This window comes from Pituophis catenifer, unplaced genomic scaffold, assembly GCF_029215685.1.
Source record: "Pituophis catenifer annectens isolate HBS135680 unplaced genomic scaffold, rPitCat1.0.hap2 SCAF_11, whole genome shotgun sequence".
NCBI classification, from domain to species: Eukaryota; Metazoa; Chordata; class Lepidosauria; order Squamata; family Colubridae; genus Pituophis; species Pituophis catenifer.
The window spans coordinates 3645021-3661927 of record NW_027256891.1 but is presented as its reverse complement, the minus strand read 5'-3'; the positions used below and the strand labels follow the sequence as shown (position 1 = coordinate 3661927).

The 16907-nt window shown below is 47.3% G+C and overlaps 1 protein-coding gene across 1 annotated transcript in view; it reads left to right on the top strand.

Annotated features, from left to right (window-relative positions):
• The window catches only part of EDA (ectodysplasin A), a 69177-nt gene that overhangs the window by 40720 nt on the left and 11550 nt on the right, over positions 1-16907 (top strand). The window contains exon 3 of the mRNA XM_070951985.1: positions 14403-14426. Within this exon, the coding sequence (XP_070808086.1) occupies positions 14403-14426 (24 nt within the window). The remainder of the gene's footprint in view (positions 1-14402; positions 14427-16907) is intronic.

Here is a 16907-nt window from a genome sequence, read left to right as displayed (position 1 = left end):
TTGGATTTTGGTTTCCCTGTGATTGACAACTGACTTATATCATGGGGGATGCTGGCAGGCAATCTTCCTTCTCTGCTGAGGGCTCCTGGTCTCCTATACCTGACAGGGGCAGGGCTTCTAGGCCTCGAACTGCCAGCATTGCTGCAGCTAATAAAATTAAGGCCAAGGCTAGAGCTCGCCCTGGGCGTTCCAAGGCTGAGGAAAAGACAGCTCAAGTTAGACAACGTGCCTTGGACAGAGAATTTGCAAGGGCTGCTGCCATTAATACGGCTGCTGACACACCTCAAGCCACTGTGCCTGCGCTTCAGACTTCAGTTCAGACTGTGGAAGATCCTGTCCCTCAGACTGTCCATTCTCCCACCTTGGCTGGGCCATCCAGGGCTTGGTCTCCAGAGATGCAGGACGAGCCCCATCAGCGTCCAGGGCCTTCTGGGACCATTAATCGCCCTGAAGCCACATTTACCCCCACGGCGGCTGGCCTTCGTCAGGATGGGGGGGGGGAACTGGATGCTCAGAATTCCATGAAGTCCTGGGTGGAGCAGGCAATTAGGCAGGGCATTGCAGAAGGGATGCAGCTTCAGTCACAGATGTTTGCACAAATGTATGCCCTTAGACCTGAGGTAGAGTCCCAGGGCTTTATTGCCCCTTCTGAGGATTTCCATGGGCAGGTCTCCCCTTCTCCCTCTGAACTAGTTGACTATGCAGAAGACTGTTTGGAAGAGGGAGAGATTTCGGATGGGGATCAGGTGCAACCACCCAGGCCAGCTTTCAAGGGCTTATTTAACCCCGCCCTTTTGAAGCCACTTCTGACTAAGGCCAGGGCCACTGCTCGATTGGGCCCTGACCCAGCACTCTCTGGTACCTCGGGTACTGGAGAGCAGGATGATTATCTTTTCACAGAGCAGGCGGTGGAGGCAGATACCATTCCCATTCCGGAAATGTTTCTGGACATGATCCGTAGACAGTGGGCAGCCCCAGCTCTACCCTCCCGGGCCTCAGGGCTGGACAACCAGTTGTTTACGGTGGATGCGGACATGCTTGCCTTGTTGGAGGTTCCAAAGGTGGATGTTCCGGTAGCGGCTCTCACCTCTTCTTCTGTTTTACCACCTGATGCAGAGGACGCCTTAAAGGCAGAAGATAGGCGAGAGGAGACGGCACTTCGTCGCGCGCACCAGGCGGATGCCTGGGCTGTAAGAGCCTCTTCGGCAGCATCTTTCCTCACCAGAGCGTCGGTCAGATGGCTCCGCCAGCTACAAGGCCATTTGGCACCAGATGATGTTCGGGCACACCAGGACCTTTCTAAGGTTTTAGCTGCAGCGGAATACACGGCGGATGCTACCTTGGCCGCTGCCAGGTTCTCCGCCAGAGCCATGGCCTCGTCAGTCACTGCTAGACGTATGCTCTGGCTGCGTCATTGGCGAATGGACGGGAAGAATAAGTGGAAGTTAGCTTCAGCTCCCTTTGAGGGGGGGTTTCTCTTTGGCCGAGCCTTAGATCCTCTACTCATTGAAACGAGGGATAAGAGGAAGGTCCTCCCGTCCCAGAGCAGGCGATCGGATTTCCGTCCCTCCCCTTACTATAGGCGGCCCTCCTTCCGTCAGGGGGGAGCCGGGCCAAGCTTTCCCCGTCAGCAACGGCCCTTTCACTTCTCTAGACCTACTTACCAGGCAGATAGATCAGCCTTCCCCCGGGGTCGCCAACAGGCGTCCAACAAGCCCTTCAGGGGCTCTGGGGGCAGAGGGGCCAGGAGATCTAAGTGACTGTCCGTCTTTGGACCCTCTTGGAGGCAGGCTCAGCCTGTTTGCAGACCGCTGGGACGACCTAACAACAGACAATTGGGTGAGGGAGACAGTAAGAGCAGGGCTCTCCCTCGAATTCCTTTCACCTCCTCCGAGGCGTTTCCTCTCCTGCCCCGTTTCTGGAGACCCGTTCAGACGGGGACTCATGGAATCGGCTATCCAGCATTTGCTGGATATTCGGGCCATTCAGCCAGTTCCACTGGGGCAGAGGGGGTGCGGGTTCTATTCCATCCTATTTGTCATCCCAAAGGCCTCGGGGGGGTGGAGGGCAATTCTAAATTTAAGAGGTCTGAACGAGTTTCTCGTTTACCGGAGGTTCAAAATGCATTCCCTGCATTCCATCTTGGCGGGAATCAGGGAGGGAGACTTCCTAGCCTCCATCGATTTGACCGAAGCATACCTCCACATACCAATTCGGCCGGAGCATCGTCAATACCTGAGGTTTTGCTATTCAGGCCGTCACTACCAATATCTTGCCCTGCCGTTCGGGCTGGCTTCCGCCCCCCGGACGTTTACCAAGGTTCTTTCTGTCTTGGCGGCGTATCTCAGGTCTCTTCCCATCAGAATTCAATGCTACCTCGACGATCTGCTCTTACAAGCGTCCTCCCAGCAGCGAGCAGAACGGGACTTGGCCACTACAATACAGGTATTGAGGGACCACGGGTTCTCGGTGAATCTGGCAAAGTGTCATCTGATACCTTCCACAAGGTTAGTGCACCTAGGAGCCCTGATAGACACGCAAGCGGGGCAGGTTTTCTTGTCCCCGGACAGACAGGACAGTATAAGGACACTGATTCATTCCCTTCAGGGGTCCCAGACAGTTCAAGTAGACCAACTATCCCACCTGCTGGGGAAAATGATATCTTGTCTGAACATTGTTCCCTGGGCCAGGTTCCATGCAAGACCACTACAGTGGTTCTTGCTTCCCTTTCAGAAGGCAGGGATGAGCTCGTCCAAGATCAGAGTTCAAGTTCCGTTACGGGTTCTGCGTTCCCTGACCTGGTGGACGTCAGAGGCCATCCAGAAGGGTTGTTACTTCAGGGAGCCTCACAGGGTGGTAGTAACGTCAGATGCCAGTCTTCTGGGCTGGGGGGGTCATTGCGGATCCCAGGTGGCCCAGGGCCGCTGGTCACGCCTCGAAATGTCTCACCAGATCAATTGGCTGGAACTCCGAGCTGCCCGCCTGTCTCTCCAGACCTTTCTGCCGCAGGTGAGGAGGCAGCATGTGCTTCTTCTCACGGACAATACAACAACGAAAGCCCATATCAACAGGCAAGGGGGAACTCGTTCCCAGACTCTCATGCGAGAGGCGGAGGCCCTTTGCCTTTGGGCAGAGACTCACCTTTTGTCTCTGTCAGCGGACCACATCGCCGGGACGGACAATGTCGAGGCCGACTGGCTGAGCCGAGCTACTGTGGACCCCTCGGAATGGAGGCTCCATCCCGACCTCTTTGCGGAGATTGTCGACCGGTTCAGTCGCCCGGTAGTGGACCTCTTTGCCTCTCCAGCGAACTCACAGCTTCCTCTTTTCTTCTCCCGCTTTCCAGCCCTGGGAGCGGCGGGGGTGGACGCTCTGCGGACCCCGTGGCCCAGGGGCCTCCTTTATGCCTTTCCTCCCCTACCCTTGATCCCAGCCGTCATTCGGAAGTTGTTGTTGGAGGGGGCAGAGATGGTGTTAGTGGCCCCGCACTGGCCCAGGCGGCCTTGGTTCGCCGACCTCGTCGACCTGTCGGTCGCCAGGCCCTGGCGGATTCCCCCGGACAGAGTCATCCTCAGCCAAGGTCCGGTGCTGCACCCGGATCCGCAGAGACTACAGTTAGCCGCGTGGAGGTTGAGCGGGGGCTCTTGAGGAGGGAGAAGTTTCCGGCCAGGGTCATCAGGACGATGCAGGCGGCCAGGCGGCCCTCCACCACACGCATTTACGAGGCCACATGGAACAGGTTTGCGGTGTGGTGTGCCTCTAGACATTTGAGTCCAACTTCAGCATCCGTGGTGGAGGTGCTCGAGTTTCTTCAGGACGGGTTGGACATGGGACTTTCCACTAACACTCTACGGCGACAGGTGGCTGCGCTAGGCACTGTCTTGACACTTGGGAAGTGGGGTTCCCTCGCTAACCATCCAAGGGTGAAGATTTTTCTGCGTGGGGCAGCTAATTTAAAACCACCGCCTATTCACCGTTTTCCCACTTGGGACCTCGCTAAGGTCCTTCAGGCGTTAACAAAGGCACCTTTCGAACCATTGAGGGAGGCTAGTCTCCGTCTCCTATCGTGTAAAGTAGCTTTCCTTGTGGCCGTCACGTCTGCCCGACGGATCTCGGAGTTGGCGGCTTTATCGGTGCGGAAAGATCTGTGTATTTTTCACCCCAACAGGGTGGTTCTGCGGCTGGACCCTGCCTTCCTTCCTAAGGTCAACTCCTTGTTTCACCGAGCACAGGAGTTGATCCTGCCAGACTTCTGTCCTCGGCCTAGGCACGCCTTGGAGCAGACCTGGCACACCTTGGATGTGAGGAGGGCCCTCCGTATTTACATTTTTAGGACCTCTTCTTTCCGAAAGACGGAGGCTCTTTTTGTCTCTTTTCAGCCGTCGACTCTTGGCCACAGGGTGACCTCTTCCACGGTGGGGCGCTGGCTTAGGACGTGCATCTCTTCGGCATATGAGCTTCAGGCTCTCCCGGTGCCTCAGGGGATAACGGCCCACTCCACCCGCAGTGCTGCCACAACTGCGGCCTGGTCTACTCAGGCGTCAGTGGAGGACATCTGTAGGGCGGCCACGTGGACTACTCCCACTCCCTTCATCCGTCACTATAGACTCGACTCCTTTGCTTCGGCGGAAGCAGCATTTGGGAGAAGAGTACTGCAGCGGGTTCATGAAGATCCGGGGTCGTCGGCCCAGGACAGTTCCCTCCCTTAGGGCTGGCTGGTCTTTGGTATATCCCAGACTGGCACCTCCCATTTCTACACTATGGAGAAGGGACGTTGGTCTTACCGTGATACGTTCCTTCTCGTAGTGTAAAATGGGAGGTGCCAGCCCCACCCTGTCTGTGGCTCCTGGGCCGGCTCCCCTGGTGGAGCATGTTGTTTCTATCTTTCAGACTGTGTACCATTCGCTTTGGCTTCGCTGGCAAAAACTGAAGAGACGTCACCAGGGAGGCGGATCTTCAGAACTTTTCAGCTCAGGACATAGAGCTAGAGCAAGGAATACCCAGACTGGCACCTCCCATTTTACACTACGAGAAGGAACGTATCACGGTAAGACCAACGTCCCTTCTCAACTTAAAACCATTTGTTTAGTGATTGATAGAAGTTACGATGGCCCTGAAAAAAGTGACCTTATGTCCATTTTTCACACTTATGACCATTGCAGCATCTCCATGGACACATGATCAAACTTCAGACATTTGGCAACTGACCCATGTTTATGACGGTTTCAGTGTCCCGCGTCCCTGTGATCCCCTTTTGTGACCTTTTGACAAGCAAAGTCAATGGGGAAGACAGATTGACTTAACAACCGTTACTAAGTTAACACGATTTGCTTAACAACTATGGCAAGAAAGGTTGTAAAATGGGACAAAACTCAGTAACTGTCTGGCTTAGCAACAGAAAGGTTGGGTTCAATTGTCGGAAGATGAGGACTACCTGCAATGCATATATTTGGCTTAACAGAAATTTATCAAGCCATCTATACATTTTCAAATGTTCAGGTTCCAAATTTAGGACAATAAAAGAGCCATAATCTTATTCAAATCAATGAGATACAATTGCTGGAAGATCCTGAATTAGTTCAGCATTTCAGCTGAGTTCTGCCCTGAAACTCTCCCTGTAAGTGGCTGCTTGGAGACAAAATCTGGAATTCCAAGTGCAAAGTTGCTGGGGAGCAATGAGCTTTAACCCTATGCTTCCTGCATTTCTGGTCCTCCATCCTGAGGATTCAGAAAGATGCACCTGTCCTCACCTGTCATGGCATGAATGACCTTGGGAGATTTGGAGTGGGGGAGAGATGGGAATGATCAGGTAAGAGGGGGCAGAGCCTGCAGCTGCATAAGGGGAAGAGAAAGAAACTTGGAAAGGAACCCTAAATTCTCAGGCTGTAAAAAGTTTGCAGGAGATTTATACTATCAGACTTGCCAGATTCTGTTAATGTAGCCTTACAGTAAAGTAGAAGGAGTTCACCTGGGTAGTGTTTCCTGCCTGGTCTACCTGGGAAGGTTGACATCAGCCTTCTGCAGTAGGAAATGGATCTTCCTACCCAAGGGCAGGGAAAAGTTTATTCAGCTGATCAGTCTTCATTCCTGCAGTATTATGAATTTCTGTAGGTTATCTTGGCACAGTAACTTCTGCTAAAACAAGCTTAGAAGAAAATACAGCACCATATTTGAATTATATTTGATAAAGAGCAATAAGGCATCTAATATGTGGCTGGATCAAGGTTAAACTGGAAATATAATTTAAAATTGTTTGCTATAAATTACCTGGAATTTCCAAAGTGGCATTGGAATTTAGCGTCAGTATGTCCCACATTGACCCATCAAAATAGATGCCGGGTGTTGTAGCACTTTTCAGCACCCTATCCCATTATAAGGTATACACAGCTGCTCTTGACAGTTGATGCTCCAATAAATTGGCTTAGTCTAGACCAGCTTTGCTGGCTGAGGAATTCTGGGAGTTGAAGTCCACAAGTCTTAAAGTTGCCAAGGTTGGAGCCCCCTGGTCTAGAAGCTGCTTTCAGACTCCCATGTCTGTTTTATTGCTGTTGATAAACATGCCATGCCCTCCTTCTCCCATAACCCAATAAATAATTATTTAGAACAAAATTTAAGAGTGTTGCGGAATGTCACATTTTAACGATAGGTAGTTCTGCTCGTTTCTTCTGAGCAGGTTTGAGTGTGCAGAGTGTGTTTGTGTGAACTGGACTTAGTTTGAACTTAAATATGTGGTGAGTAACCCAGAGTCATGTACTTGAGTTGAGTGGTCTTATAAAATGAATGAATGAATGAATGAATGAAAGAATGAACGAACGATCCTATCCCATTTAGGCAGGTCCTATGAAAAGAGAAATGGGGTGTTAATAGTCTCTTTCTGTTGCCAAAGAGTGACCAAAACCATGATCATTGGGGAGGGGGCAGTTTGAAGAGAGAGGCAAACAATGGGGTCTAGCTTAACATCTAAGAGCTTTGACAAGCTTGCACATACTATCTGGAAGTCCTTTTCATTATCACTGAAAATTATGGAGAGTAGGCCTCTAGACATTGTACTAGACTGCAGTGTTTCTCAACTTTGGCAATTCTGTGATGTTTAGATTTCAACTCCCAGAATCCCCCAGCGAGCATGGCTGGCTGGGGGATTCTGGGAGTTGAAGTCCACACATCATAGAGTTGCCGAAGTTGAGAAACACTGTAGGAGAGGATTGGAGAAGGGCCAATGGAGAGACCTCAGGCATTTGATACTAATTGTGGGCAAAATATTAGTAATTTTGAAATATTTTATCACTCTAATCCAAAACCAGTGATTTTCTTGTATCATTTCTTAAAGTCTTAACAAATGTTTCTGTGTCATTTCTTGGTAACAGTGCATTAGTGTAAAAACCCAAAGAAATGACTTCCTTAAAATGGAGCAGGAATTACGTACCCCTCATATTCATAATCTTTTTTAAAAGCTTTTTTTTAAAAGAAGTGCCATGATCTAGAATCCATCGCAAGCAAACAGAACCGGAATGCATCTAATGTTATGGCCTTTCCCCAACCCCCTCTTTTTCATCTATCTGCAGGGTGGATTTGATTTAAATCAAGTCGATTTAAATCACAATTTAAATCATGATTTAAATCACTAGTAAAAAGGCTTGATTTTAATCAACTCAATTTAAATCATACTTTTTAAAGCAACTGTCATCTCTGCTCCGCAGCGACTCCTCCTCTGACCTGCTGTTGACTCACCGACAGTCCCAATACTGCAGAATATGCAGCCTCATGCTACATTTCATGCTGAATAAACTAAATTATTAATGTATCTTAAATAGAAAATAATCTTTAAGTAGATTTTTACTCCAAAAGCATTTTATTAAAATAAATTTGATAAAAATCAAAAACATCCGATTTAAATAAAAAAATCCGATTTAAATAAACAAAATCTTTAAAAAAAAACAAAAACCATTGATTTTTATCCATCCTGTCTGTCTTTCTGTCTATCCCTGTCTCTAAAATGAATTCTGTCCATTTTTGGCTCCTAAAAGTTTTTAGTGCTTGCTCAGAGGAATAGTATTTCTGTCAGCCGCTTTTACTTCAATTTTTGTTAGTCGAGAGGTGAAGAAAGAAGAGACCCAAGGCTTCAACCTGCTGTACATAGACCTAGACACACTCAGGCGTTACGCATCACACCAGCAGCTGCACTGCCATGGTTCTGACTGCAGCTGATATGCACAAACAGCCCTTTTGAGAAAAAAAACACCAATTTCTGGAATGACAGCTGGATTCCTCTCTTAGTACGCAGAAGCAACGTTCCTGAAAAAAAAATCTCCTAGTGCTCAGAAGATTTAGAAGCAAAACAATCTGATGGGGAGAGTTTCCTTTGGGGAGGATTGTCTCGGAGAGCCCCAGGTGTTTGCAGGAGGAAACTTAACTGCTTTCCCTCAGAGTTCAGGGCCAGCTTGGAAAATGAATCAGGTTTTGGCCATTGATGAAAATCTTTGGTTCTGCTGGATCTCTCTGTAGCCTTTGATACCATTGACTCCTGAATCATCCCCACAGATGGGGTTGGAGATCATGTTCTGGGATGCTTCTATTCCTGGTAGAAGGAATAATTTCATGGGGAGGCCTGAGCAACTGATGGACTTTGGGCACAAAAATGGCCGCAACGCAGTACCATGTCTTCAGGGCTCCTTAAGTTCTGTACGGAGCTGTTGGAGACAGCCATGAAGAGTTTGGGGAGGGGTGCCATCATTCTGTTGAGAATAGCTATGTTTCTTCATAACGTCTCAACCAGGTGAGACTGTGCGTGTCATGAATCAATGCCAAAATTCAGGAATGGGCTGGGTGGGAGCCAATAAACAGAGGCTAAATCTGACAAGATGGAAGCTTGTGGGTGGATGCTTCCCAAATAGAGGCATCATCGTGTCTGTCTGTTCTGAAAGAGGGTTGGGCTGCTTCAGAAGGAATGCAGTTCGCAGGGAGCTCTCTTGTCATCGTGATCACTGGGACTCGAGTAATCTCCCTTTTTAGGAAGGCCTTCACCAGCCACAACTTTTCTTGCGTAGGGTCAGTCAGCTGCTGTCCCCTGTGAGCTGGGAGCAGCATTACTGTAATGTGCTCTAGATGGGCTGCGCTTGTATCTGGACAGCAATGTGCAGAACAGAGTGGCAGCCGTGCAGTTGAGGAGGGCCGTGTCACTGCTGATGACAAAACAATCCCACCAGATAGGAGTTCGCTACCAGGTGAATGATGCAATAACATAGGTGATATTCAGGGGCGAACATAATTTTATCTCTTTTGAGTCACTCTTTAAAAGTAGGATTTTTAAAGCTTTTCCTGGGATGTACAGCTCTAAATAACTTAACCTCCTGATAGGGAGAGCAGCTTCCGCTTCATAAAGCTGTTCCGTTATTATGATTACCTGGGGAGGTTCTACTGCAGCTCCACAGAATGAACAAGGCCTTGTAGATCAGTGGGCCAAAACTCTCTCCACAGCTTCAGAACCTCTAACACACACACCGTAAAGTTTGTTCCACTGTTCAGTAGCTCTTCATGGTAAGAAATGTTTCTTGGAGTTCACAATAAGCTGATGTCCTTGAAATGTAAGCCCATCATTTCTTGTTTAGTTCCCTGGAATAACTCTAAACAATTCTGCAAAATGGCAGTTCTTCAGATACTTTGAGCTAAACATATCAAATGTGTTTTCTTTCCAGATCCCTTCTCCTCATGGCTGTTGTCCTTAAGACACACCTCGGAGGAGACTGTCAGACGCTCCTAAATCATGGTGCCCACCTCCTCCTCCTCTCATCGTCAGAGGTGGTCAACTCTTACGTTGTTCAGATGCCAACGGCAGATACGGATGCCCCCTGACTTCTCTATTCCAATTCAGTAGATTTTCATTCTACTCATTTTCATTCAGAGATGGGCTTCTCTAAATCAGCCACCCTCACCTGACCCCACAATTATTCAGAGCCTTTGAAGTAATCATAAGTCCCCACTGACCAGCCGAAGCCTGTGAAAGCAACCCTACCAACTGAAGGTTTTGCAACCTTGGAGACACTAAAGTGTGGTGAATCTCTCCCACTTCTGCTTTCTGTTTTGAACTTAATCTCGATGCCTTGCTTCCTAGTCAACAAACTACCTGGGATTGCACAATCGTATTCTTTCACCAGGATATTCTATTTTTCTTCAGGCATGTTCAGACAAATTGGTTAAATGCTTAGGTAATTTTATAATTGTCTGCATCCTTCTTTTCTCTGATATTTCTTCATATTTTTTGCAGGGTTGTCTTTTTTTGTTCCATTGCTTTATTCCATTGGAAAGGGCCACATTTTTACAACAGGCCCTATCTGTTTATTTTGATTCCTAGAAGTGGATCTAAGGAGTATATCCGCCACCTTGAATTATATATAAAAATAATAAAGGTGGGATATAAACAAATAAATATTTCACTTGTCCCTTAAAAAAAAGTTGCTCTGAATTGGGTGGGGAAGCCCCCCTCCCAAAAAAAGAAGGGTCTGCAGGCAGACCAATTTTAGCCCTTTTTTCTCTTGATTGTGAGGACCAAAGAACAGGAATGGGAACCAAAAGGCGATGCTTGAAGAGGCTTTCAACTTGACTGCAGAAAACCTCCCTTTTTGCGACCCTGCAGGCCCTATTCAGGGTAGAGTCGGAGGGACTAGATGGAGCTGAGTGTTTACTGGCCGGATGCCCTTCCTGATGCCTACGCAGAGTTCCCAGGAGATATTTTTTCTTTGCAGCCTTTTGTGATCCTTATAACTCTGCTTCTCTCTCTCTCTCTCTCTCTCTCTCTCTCTCTCTCTCTCTCTCTCTCTCTCTCTCTCTCTCTCTCTCTCTCTCTCTCTCACACACACACACACACACACACACACACACACACACACACACTTATACGATCCACTGGCTTTCCTTTGCTAGAGATATTTAAATGGTAGGTGGACAGCCATGTCTTGGGTGCTCTGAGCAAAATGACCTCTTTCCATCCTCGGGCCGAAACCTGACATTGCAGTCAGAAAACAAAAATATTCTGGGAAGTTGCCCAGTATGTGAATTTGAATGTTTTAATATTTTCCCCTTACCAAATACACTTGGAACAAACACTGCAGGAAAAACAACAGAACAGAATAGGGCTAATTATGCAATCTTCTTCAAGATTCTCTTATATGTACAAATCTACGTGCACCAAAAAAAGAGCTTGAACTTTGGGGTTTAAGAGAGACAGAGGGACAGTGAAGCAGAGGTTGCATGTGATTAAATCCCTAACACCCCAAAACTGGGAGAGAAAATTTACGCTGCCTTCTCCCCCCCCCAATCACTTTTTTCAGTGCCGCTGTAACTACAAACAGTCACTAAATAAACTTGTAAAGTTGAGGACTACCTGCAAAATATCACCCTCTGAATAACTCCTACATAGCAATATTCAAAACTGTCCAGTTTGATTTTTATTTATTTATTTATTTTTTCAGATTTCTATACCGCCCTTCTCCTTTCGGACTCAGGGCGGTGAACAGCCAAAGTAAAACATTTGTACACAAAAGTTAAAATAGATTTAAAATAATTAAATAAAGTTTGGCCCATAATTTAAAACATTTCAATTAAAACCAATATCAAATTTTAAAAACCCACCATAAAATCAGGACAGCCCGGCTAACTGAAAAAAATAGGTTTTAAGGGCCCGACGAAAAGTCCGGAGGTCTTTTCGTGGAGAATTCCCCCCATCTGTTCCCATATTAATTCAGTTGTGAATATCCTTGGTTGCAAATCATTTGTGCACTCTTGGGAATGTGGGAGCTGCTGATGCCGAAGGAAACATTTCATAGGTCCTCTGAGGGCGGTCACACATGGCTCCAAATTGCACATTAGAAGCCATTTCTTACATTAAAAGGTTTTGCTCCATGCTCTTCCAGGCAACCGCAAAGAAGGTTTTGCAATATGACCTACATGATGTTGTACAGGTAGTCTGGAACAGACCACAGTTGTTGCCGTTTCTCAGGGATGATCCCTCCCCAGCATCTTGTCCAGCTTCTGGCTTGGATTGGGTCACCCTTGGCAACAAAACCATATCAGAGGCCTCGCCTGCTGAGAGAAGTCCATGGTGGATGCAAGCCCTGTTTATTTCCAAACACATGGCTAAAAAGCTGGGGCTTTCCTGAGCTCGGATGGTGGAAAGACTCTCTCCTGGGTGGTTCTTCCCAGGGGGGTGCTCAGGACCGAAGTTCTCTCCAGTGGAGACCATGGCAGAGTCTCTTCTGGATGCAGCACCACGTGGCCGTGATTTTGTACACATGCCACACTCATTTGTACACGCAAAGAGAAGGTTCTGCTCAGGGCTGCACAGATTCAAAAGCCGGTTGAGGTGGAATAGATCTACAACCAAATACAGGGGGTCCTTGACTTATGACCACAATTGGACCAGAATTTCCACTGCTAAGCAAAGTGGTTGTTAAGTGAGTTAGGTCTGATTTTATAACCTTTTTACCACGATTGTTAAGCAAATCACTGCAATTTTGAAACGAATCAGGCAGTCATTAACCGACTCAGCTTCTCCCGTTGACTTTGCTTGCCAGAAGCTGGCTGGTGATCATGTGACCTCAGGATGCTGCAACCCTCATATATATATATACTTTGGTTGCCAAGCACCTGAATTGATCACATGATCATGGGGATGCTGCAAAGACCACTGAAAAGTCACTTTTTTCAGTACTGTAGTAAGTTCGAACGGCTGCTACAAGAATCATAAATCAAGGAGTCTTCTTCTAGGATTGGATGGCAGGTGGTGAGGATATTTACTTCATTCCCCCAAAAGAAGGGCAGCTCTTGATATCCAGATCAGGTTCTGCGTGTCCCAGAGCAGCAATCTCCAACCTTTCCAGTTCGGCTGACTGGTGGAGGTGGCGGGGAGGGGGGAGGGGAGGGTTTCATGCATGTGTGTGCACCGCTTTCACAAATGCAGCGTTGTGCATGTGCGTGCTCCCCCACCACTACCGCGGTCCAGTTCCGAACGGGCTATGGCCAGGCACTGGGCCGCGGATTGTGTTCTGCCCCGTCCCACACACGCACCCCCACAGACGGCCCGGAGTTAATAAGCCACACGACAAAACTCTTTGAAGATTAAACTGGCAGCAACCCAGTGGCTAGCTGCCAATTCAGACTTTACTCACACAAAACAAAGATTAGACTGCCAGCATTCCGATAAAACAGGCAGAGTTTCCGCAATACAAGGATTAGTCCAAATGCAGTCCGACAAGGCTGGCAGAAGTCCAGTAACGCAGAGATCATGGATTATTTCTAGTTTTTGCTCGTCACAAACTGAACCGGCCACCACACCACATTTATACCCTGTGGGGTGTGGTCCAGTGACTCAGCTAATCTCTGGCACGCCTTCCCCTCTGCTGCGCACGCTTCTCCCTGCGCCTCTGCCGAGGGTCCAGCCAGCACTTATCTCCTTCGTCGCTGTCCACCTGTGGCTGCGGGGACGTGCTTGGCTCTGGGCCTATCTTTTGGCCTTCGGTGTCCTCCAGAGGCATTGCCAGAGAGGAGGGTCCTGGAGAGGGAGGCCTTGCCAACTCCTCCCCCTCACTCTCAGAGTCTGCATCTGTCGATAGCCCAGGCTCAGGCAATGGAGCCACAACAGATTGGTGGTTGGGGACCCCTTTTCCAGAGCAAGGGGCCATGAGCAGAGAGGCCAGAAAGATCTGGACTGGGTGAGAGGCAGGCCTGTGCCATCTACTCTCATGTGCTCTTGTTCCAATTTTCTCATCTTCCTAAAATCTTGCTTTTTTCATTCTAGTACATTTGCACCTTTCTGCAGAAAACTAGCCTTTCCACTTTTAGCTAGTTCCTTTTAGAACCGAAACGGGGCCTCCGCCTGCACCTAATTCATAGCCATCAGCTGCGTTAACTTTGCTTTAAGGTGGCTGAATTGTCTTGCAGAAGATGGAGCTATTTTCCCACTTCTTTCTATCCTGCTCTTCAACCCATCATCATTCAAGATCCAACACTGACTCTCCTTCCGTAGGAAGAATCAGGAGAGTAGAATGAGAGGGAGAACCTGGTAGAGAGAAAGATGGCTGGCAAGGGGAGGCTTTCACTGAGTCATCCATGAAGCTCCGTGTGGATGCCGTGAACTGAAGGGTAGTTACCTCCTGGGCTCACCGGGGCTCCATCACCTCCGGGAGTGATTCTTGCTCTGGCAGGAGGTTGAGGACTACAGTAAACTGCAAAATATGATTATAAAAGTATTTATACTTTAGTTTCTTTAGTTCTTCTTGTTTATAGACTGAATGCATTGGGCAGGGATGGAATATTGGATTTTTACTCTTTATTCATCAGATGTTAATAGATATGGGACGTGGTTTCAAACAACAGAATTATATATGCACATATATTTTTTTCTTTTGTAGGCACAAGTCCTAAAAAGAAGAAAGGTAAGCTTGTTTTTCTATTTTTACGCACACACATAAACACAGTATGTTGAGGCCTATCAGCATTTTCATCATCTATCCAAAATCCCACTATGTGTTTATCTGATTTAAATGGCGGCCTAAATCATGTTGCAAGACATTCGGCTTGGAACAAAGCAACATTAACTAGTAGAACTGACATTCCTTTCTGGGGAACATCCAGGTCTCTAAAGGTTTGCAAAAGGCTAACAGGGTCGGGTCTGTTGGGTTTTGAAGAGAACGTGGTTCCCCAGGAGAGGAGAGGAGCTGGCACACAGTATGCGCCCCATGGATGTTATGTAGGATACCGGCTGTCCTTCCAGGCCGTTCCCTCCGCCCTGTACACGGGAGCAGCAGCGGATTGCAGAAGCCATCCTATATCATGTCCACAGTGTCCCGTTGACTTTCCCACCCATGGCTGCTCCAGGCAGAAGAAATGGTCTGGAAGGAGAGGGAAGGAGAGCTGCTACCAAGGCAGTGGTTAGATAAAAGGCCCTGGACAAAAATGTAATGCAAGGAAGCGTCTCAGACCAAGACCCTCCCTAGTTAAAGAGAGAGAAGGGTCGAGCACATTCAGACTTAGAAAGTTCTGTTACTGTAGCTTTCCAATACTGGCCTCTCTGGCGATGGTTTGCTAATCCTGAAGGGTTTGTCACCCCTCCTGCTAGGCGGCATCCGAAGGTCTGGGTAGGGATGGGCAATGAGCTCTGCCCCTTTTTCCCAGGAAAAGCTTGAGGCGAGGGCAGGATCTCCAGGGGCTTGCAGAAACGCGGTGCGGGTGGCTGCTTCGTGCTGGATTGCACAGCAGCGGAGAAGGTGTTGGCTAGTTTTTTAAGCAGGCACCTCACTTGGATGGGAACCCGGGTGTCCACGAGCCAGAACTTGCCTGCACGTGCCACTTTGGATTCCGTGTAATTGTGTTAGACCTGAAGTAGCAGCTAATTTAGCAGCAGAAGGCCCCTGGGAAGGATTAGCAAAAGCAGCTGGAGCATGTCTTACCCTTGGGTTGTTTTTATTTTGGGGGGGAGTGGGAGGGAGATCTGGCTTAGGTATACATCTCATCCTATGAAGTCTAGGATGATATGAACCAGAGGAATTTTATAATACATGTACATAAGGTTTCGTGAAGTTCGAGATTCACTTCAGACCAAAGGCAGGACAGCCAACAGGCAGTCTCTGGACAAAGGCTTGGCCAGAAGCCAGCCAGGCCTGAAGAGGCTCAACCGTTGATCCTGAAAAGAGGGCGACTTCCGTATGCTTTGCATGGAGAATCTTCCGCCGCTCATGGGTTTTTTTAAAAAAGCAAATTTGATTTTTATTGGTATTTAACACCAGATAAGCTGTCAAGAGTGTGTAAAGGTATTTCAAAGGAATGTTGGAAATGCCACTGTAAAGAAGGGACTTTTTATCACTTATGATGGACATGTGAGAAAGCAAAGAAGCATCGGAGCAGGATTCACATCCTTAATACAGAAGTTTCTAAAAGTGAAGAAACTTTTTATTTGGGTTTGATGGAAAAAGACTTGGAACTTTGATGCTTTATATGTTGATGGCAGCCAGATTACTTTATGCCCAAAAATGGAAGGACACTTCGATCCCCACAATGGGGGGCCTGGTGGCTCAGCAGACTAAAATCATTGTGATTAACACCAGCTGTCTGCAATTACTGTAAGTTTGAATCTCTCCAAGGCTCAAGGTTGACTCAGCCTTCCATCCTTTCTAAGGTAGGTAAATTGAGGACCCAGTTTGTGGGGGCAATAAGCTGACTTTGTATAAATATACAAAAGTATGAAGGCTATTGCTTAATGCATTGTAAGCCGCCCTGAGTCTCCAGAGAAGGGCGGCATATAAATCAAATTAAAATTAAATTTAAAAAAAAAATGGAAGAATGGCTGTAAAAATCGATAGAGTTAGCAGAGGTGGCTAAATTGAATGCTTTGATCAAAGAAAAAAAAAACCACAATTACTTTTGTTTTTATTTGGAAATTGCTTCTGGATTTTGTGCTCAAGGTGGGAAAAAAATGAAATTTTGATATATTTTTTTTGTTTTATCAATTTTTATAGGTTTGTTGTTATAGAAATGGCTAGTTTATACTATTATGTAAAAGTAAAAAGTTGAGATTTGATGCTGTTATCTTATTGTACTGCACCACAGGGAGTCAGAAATCAATGCCTTTTCTTTCTTTTCCCCCCTTTTCCTACACTTTTCTCTTCCCTTTTCTCTCCCCTTTCTACTATTTTCTTTTGCATTTTTGTATTTTATACTCTAAATTAATTTATTTTTTAAGAAAAATAAATAAAAAGCAAGTTTGCAGCTACAAAACAGTAAAACAGCACTGCACCGCCTGGGAATGGGCTAGACACGGGTGGAAATAAAAATAACATCATGATGTCATCCAATCAGATAAGCCCAAGGAAGCGAGGCTTCCCGATCCACACATTGTTCCTGGGGCGTAGGAGTTAAGA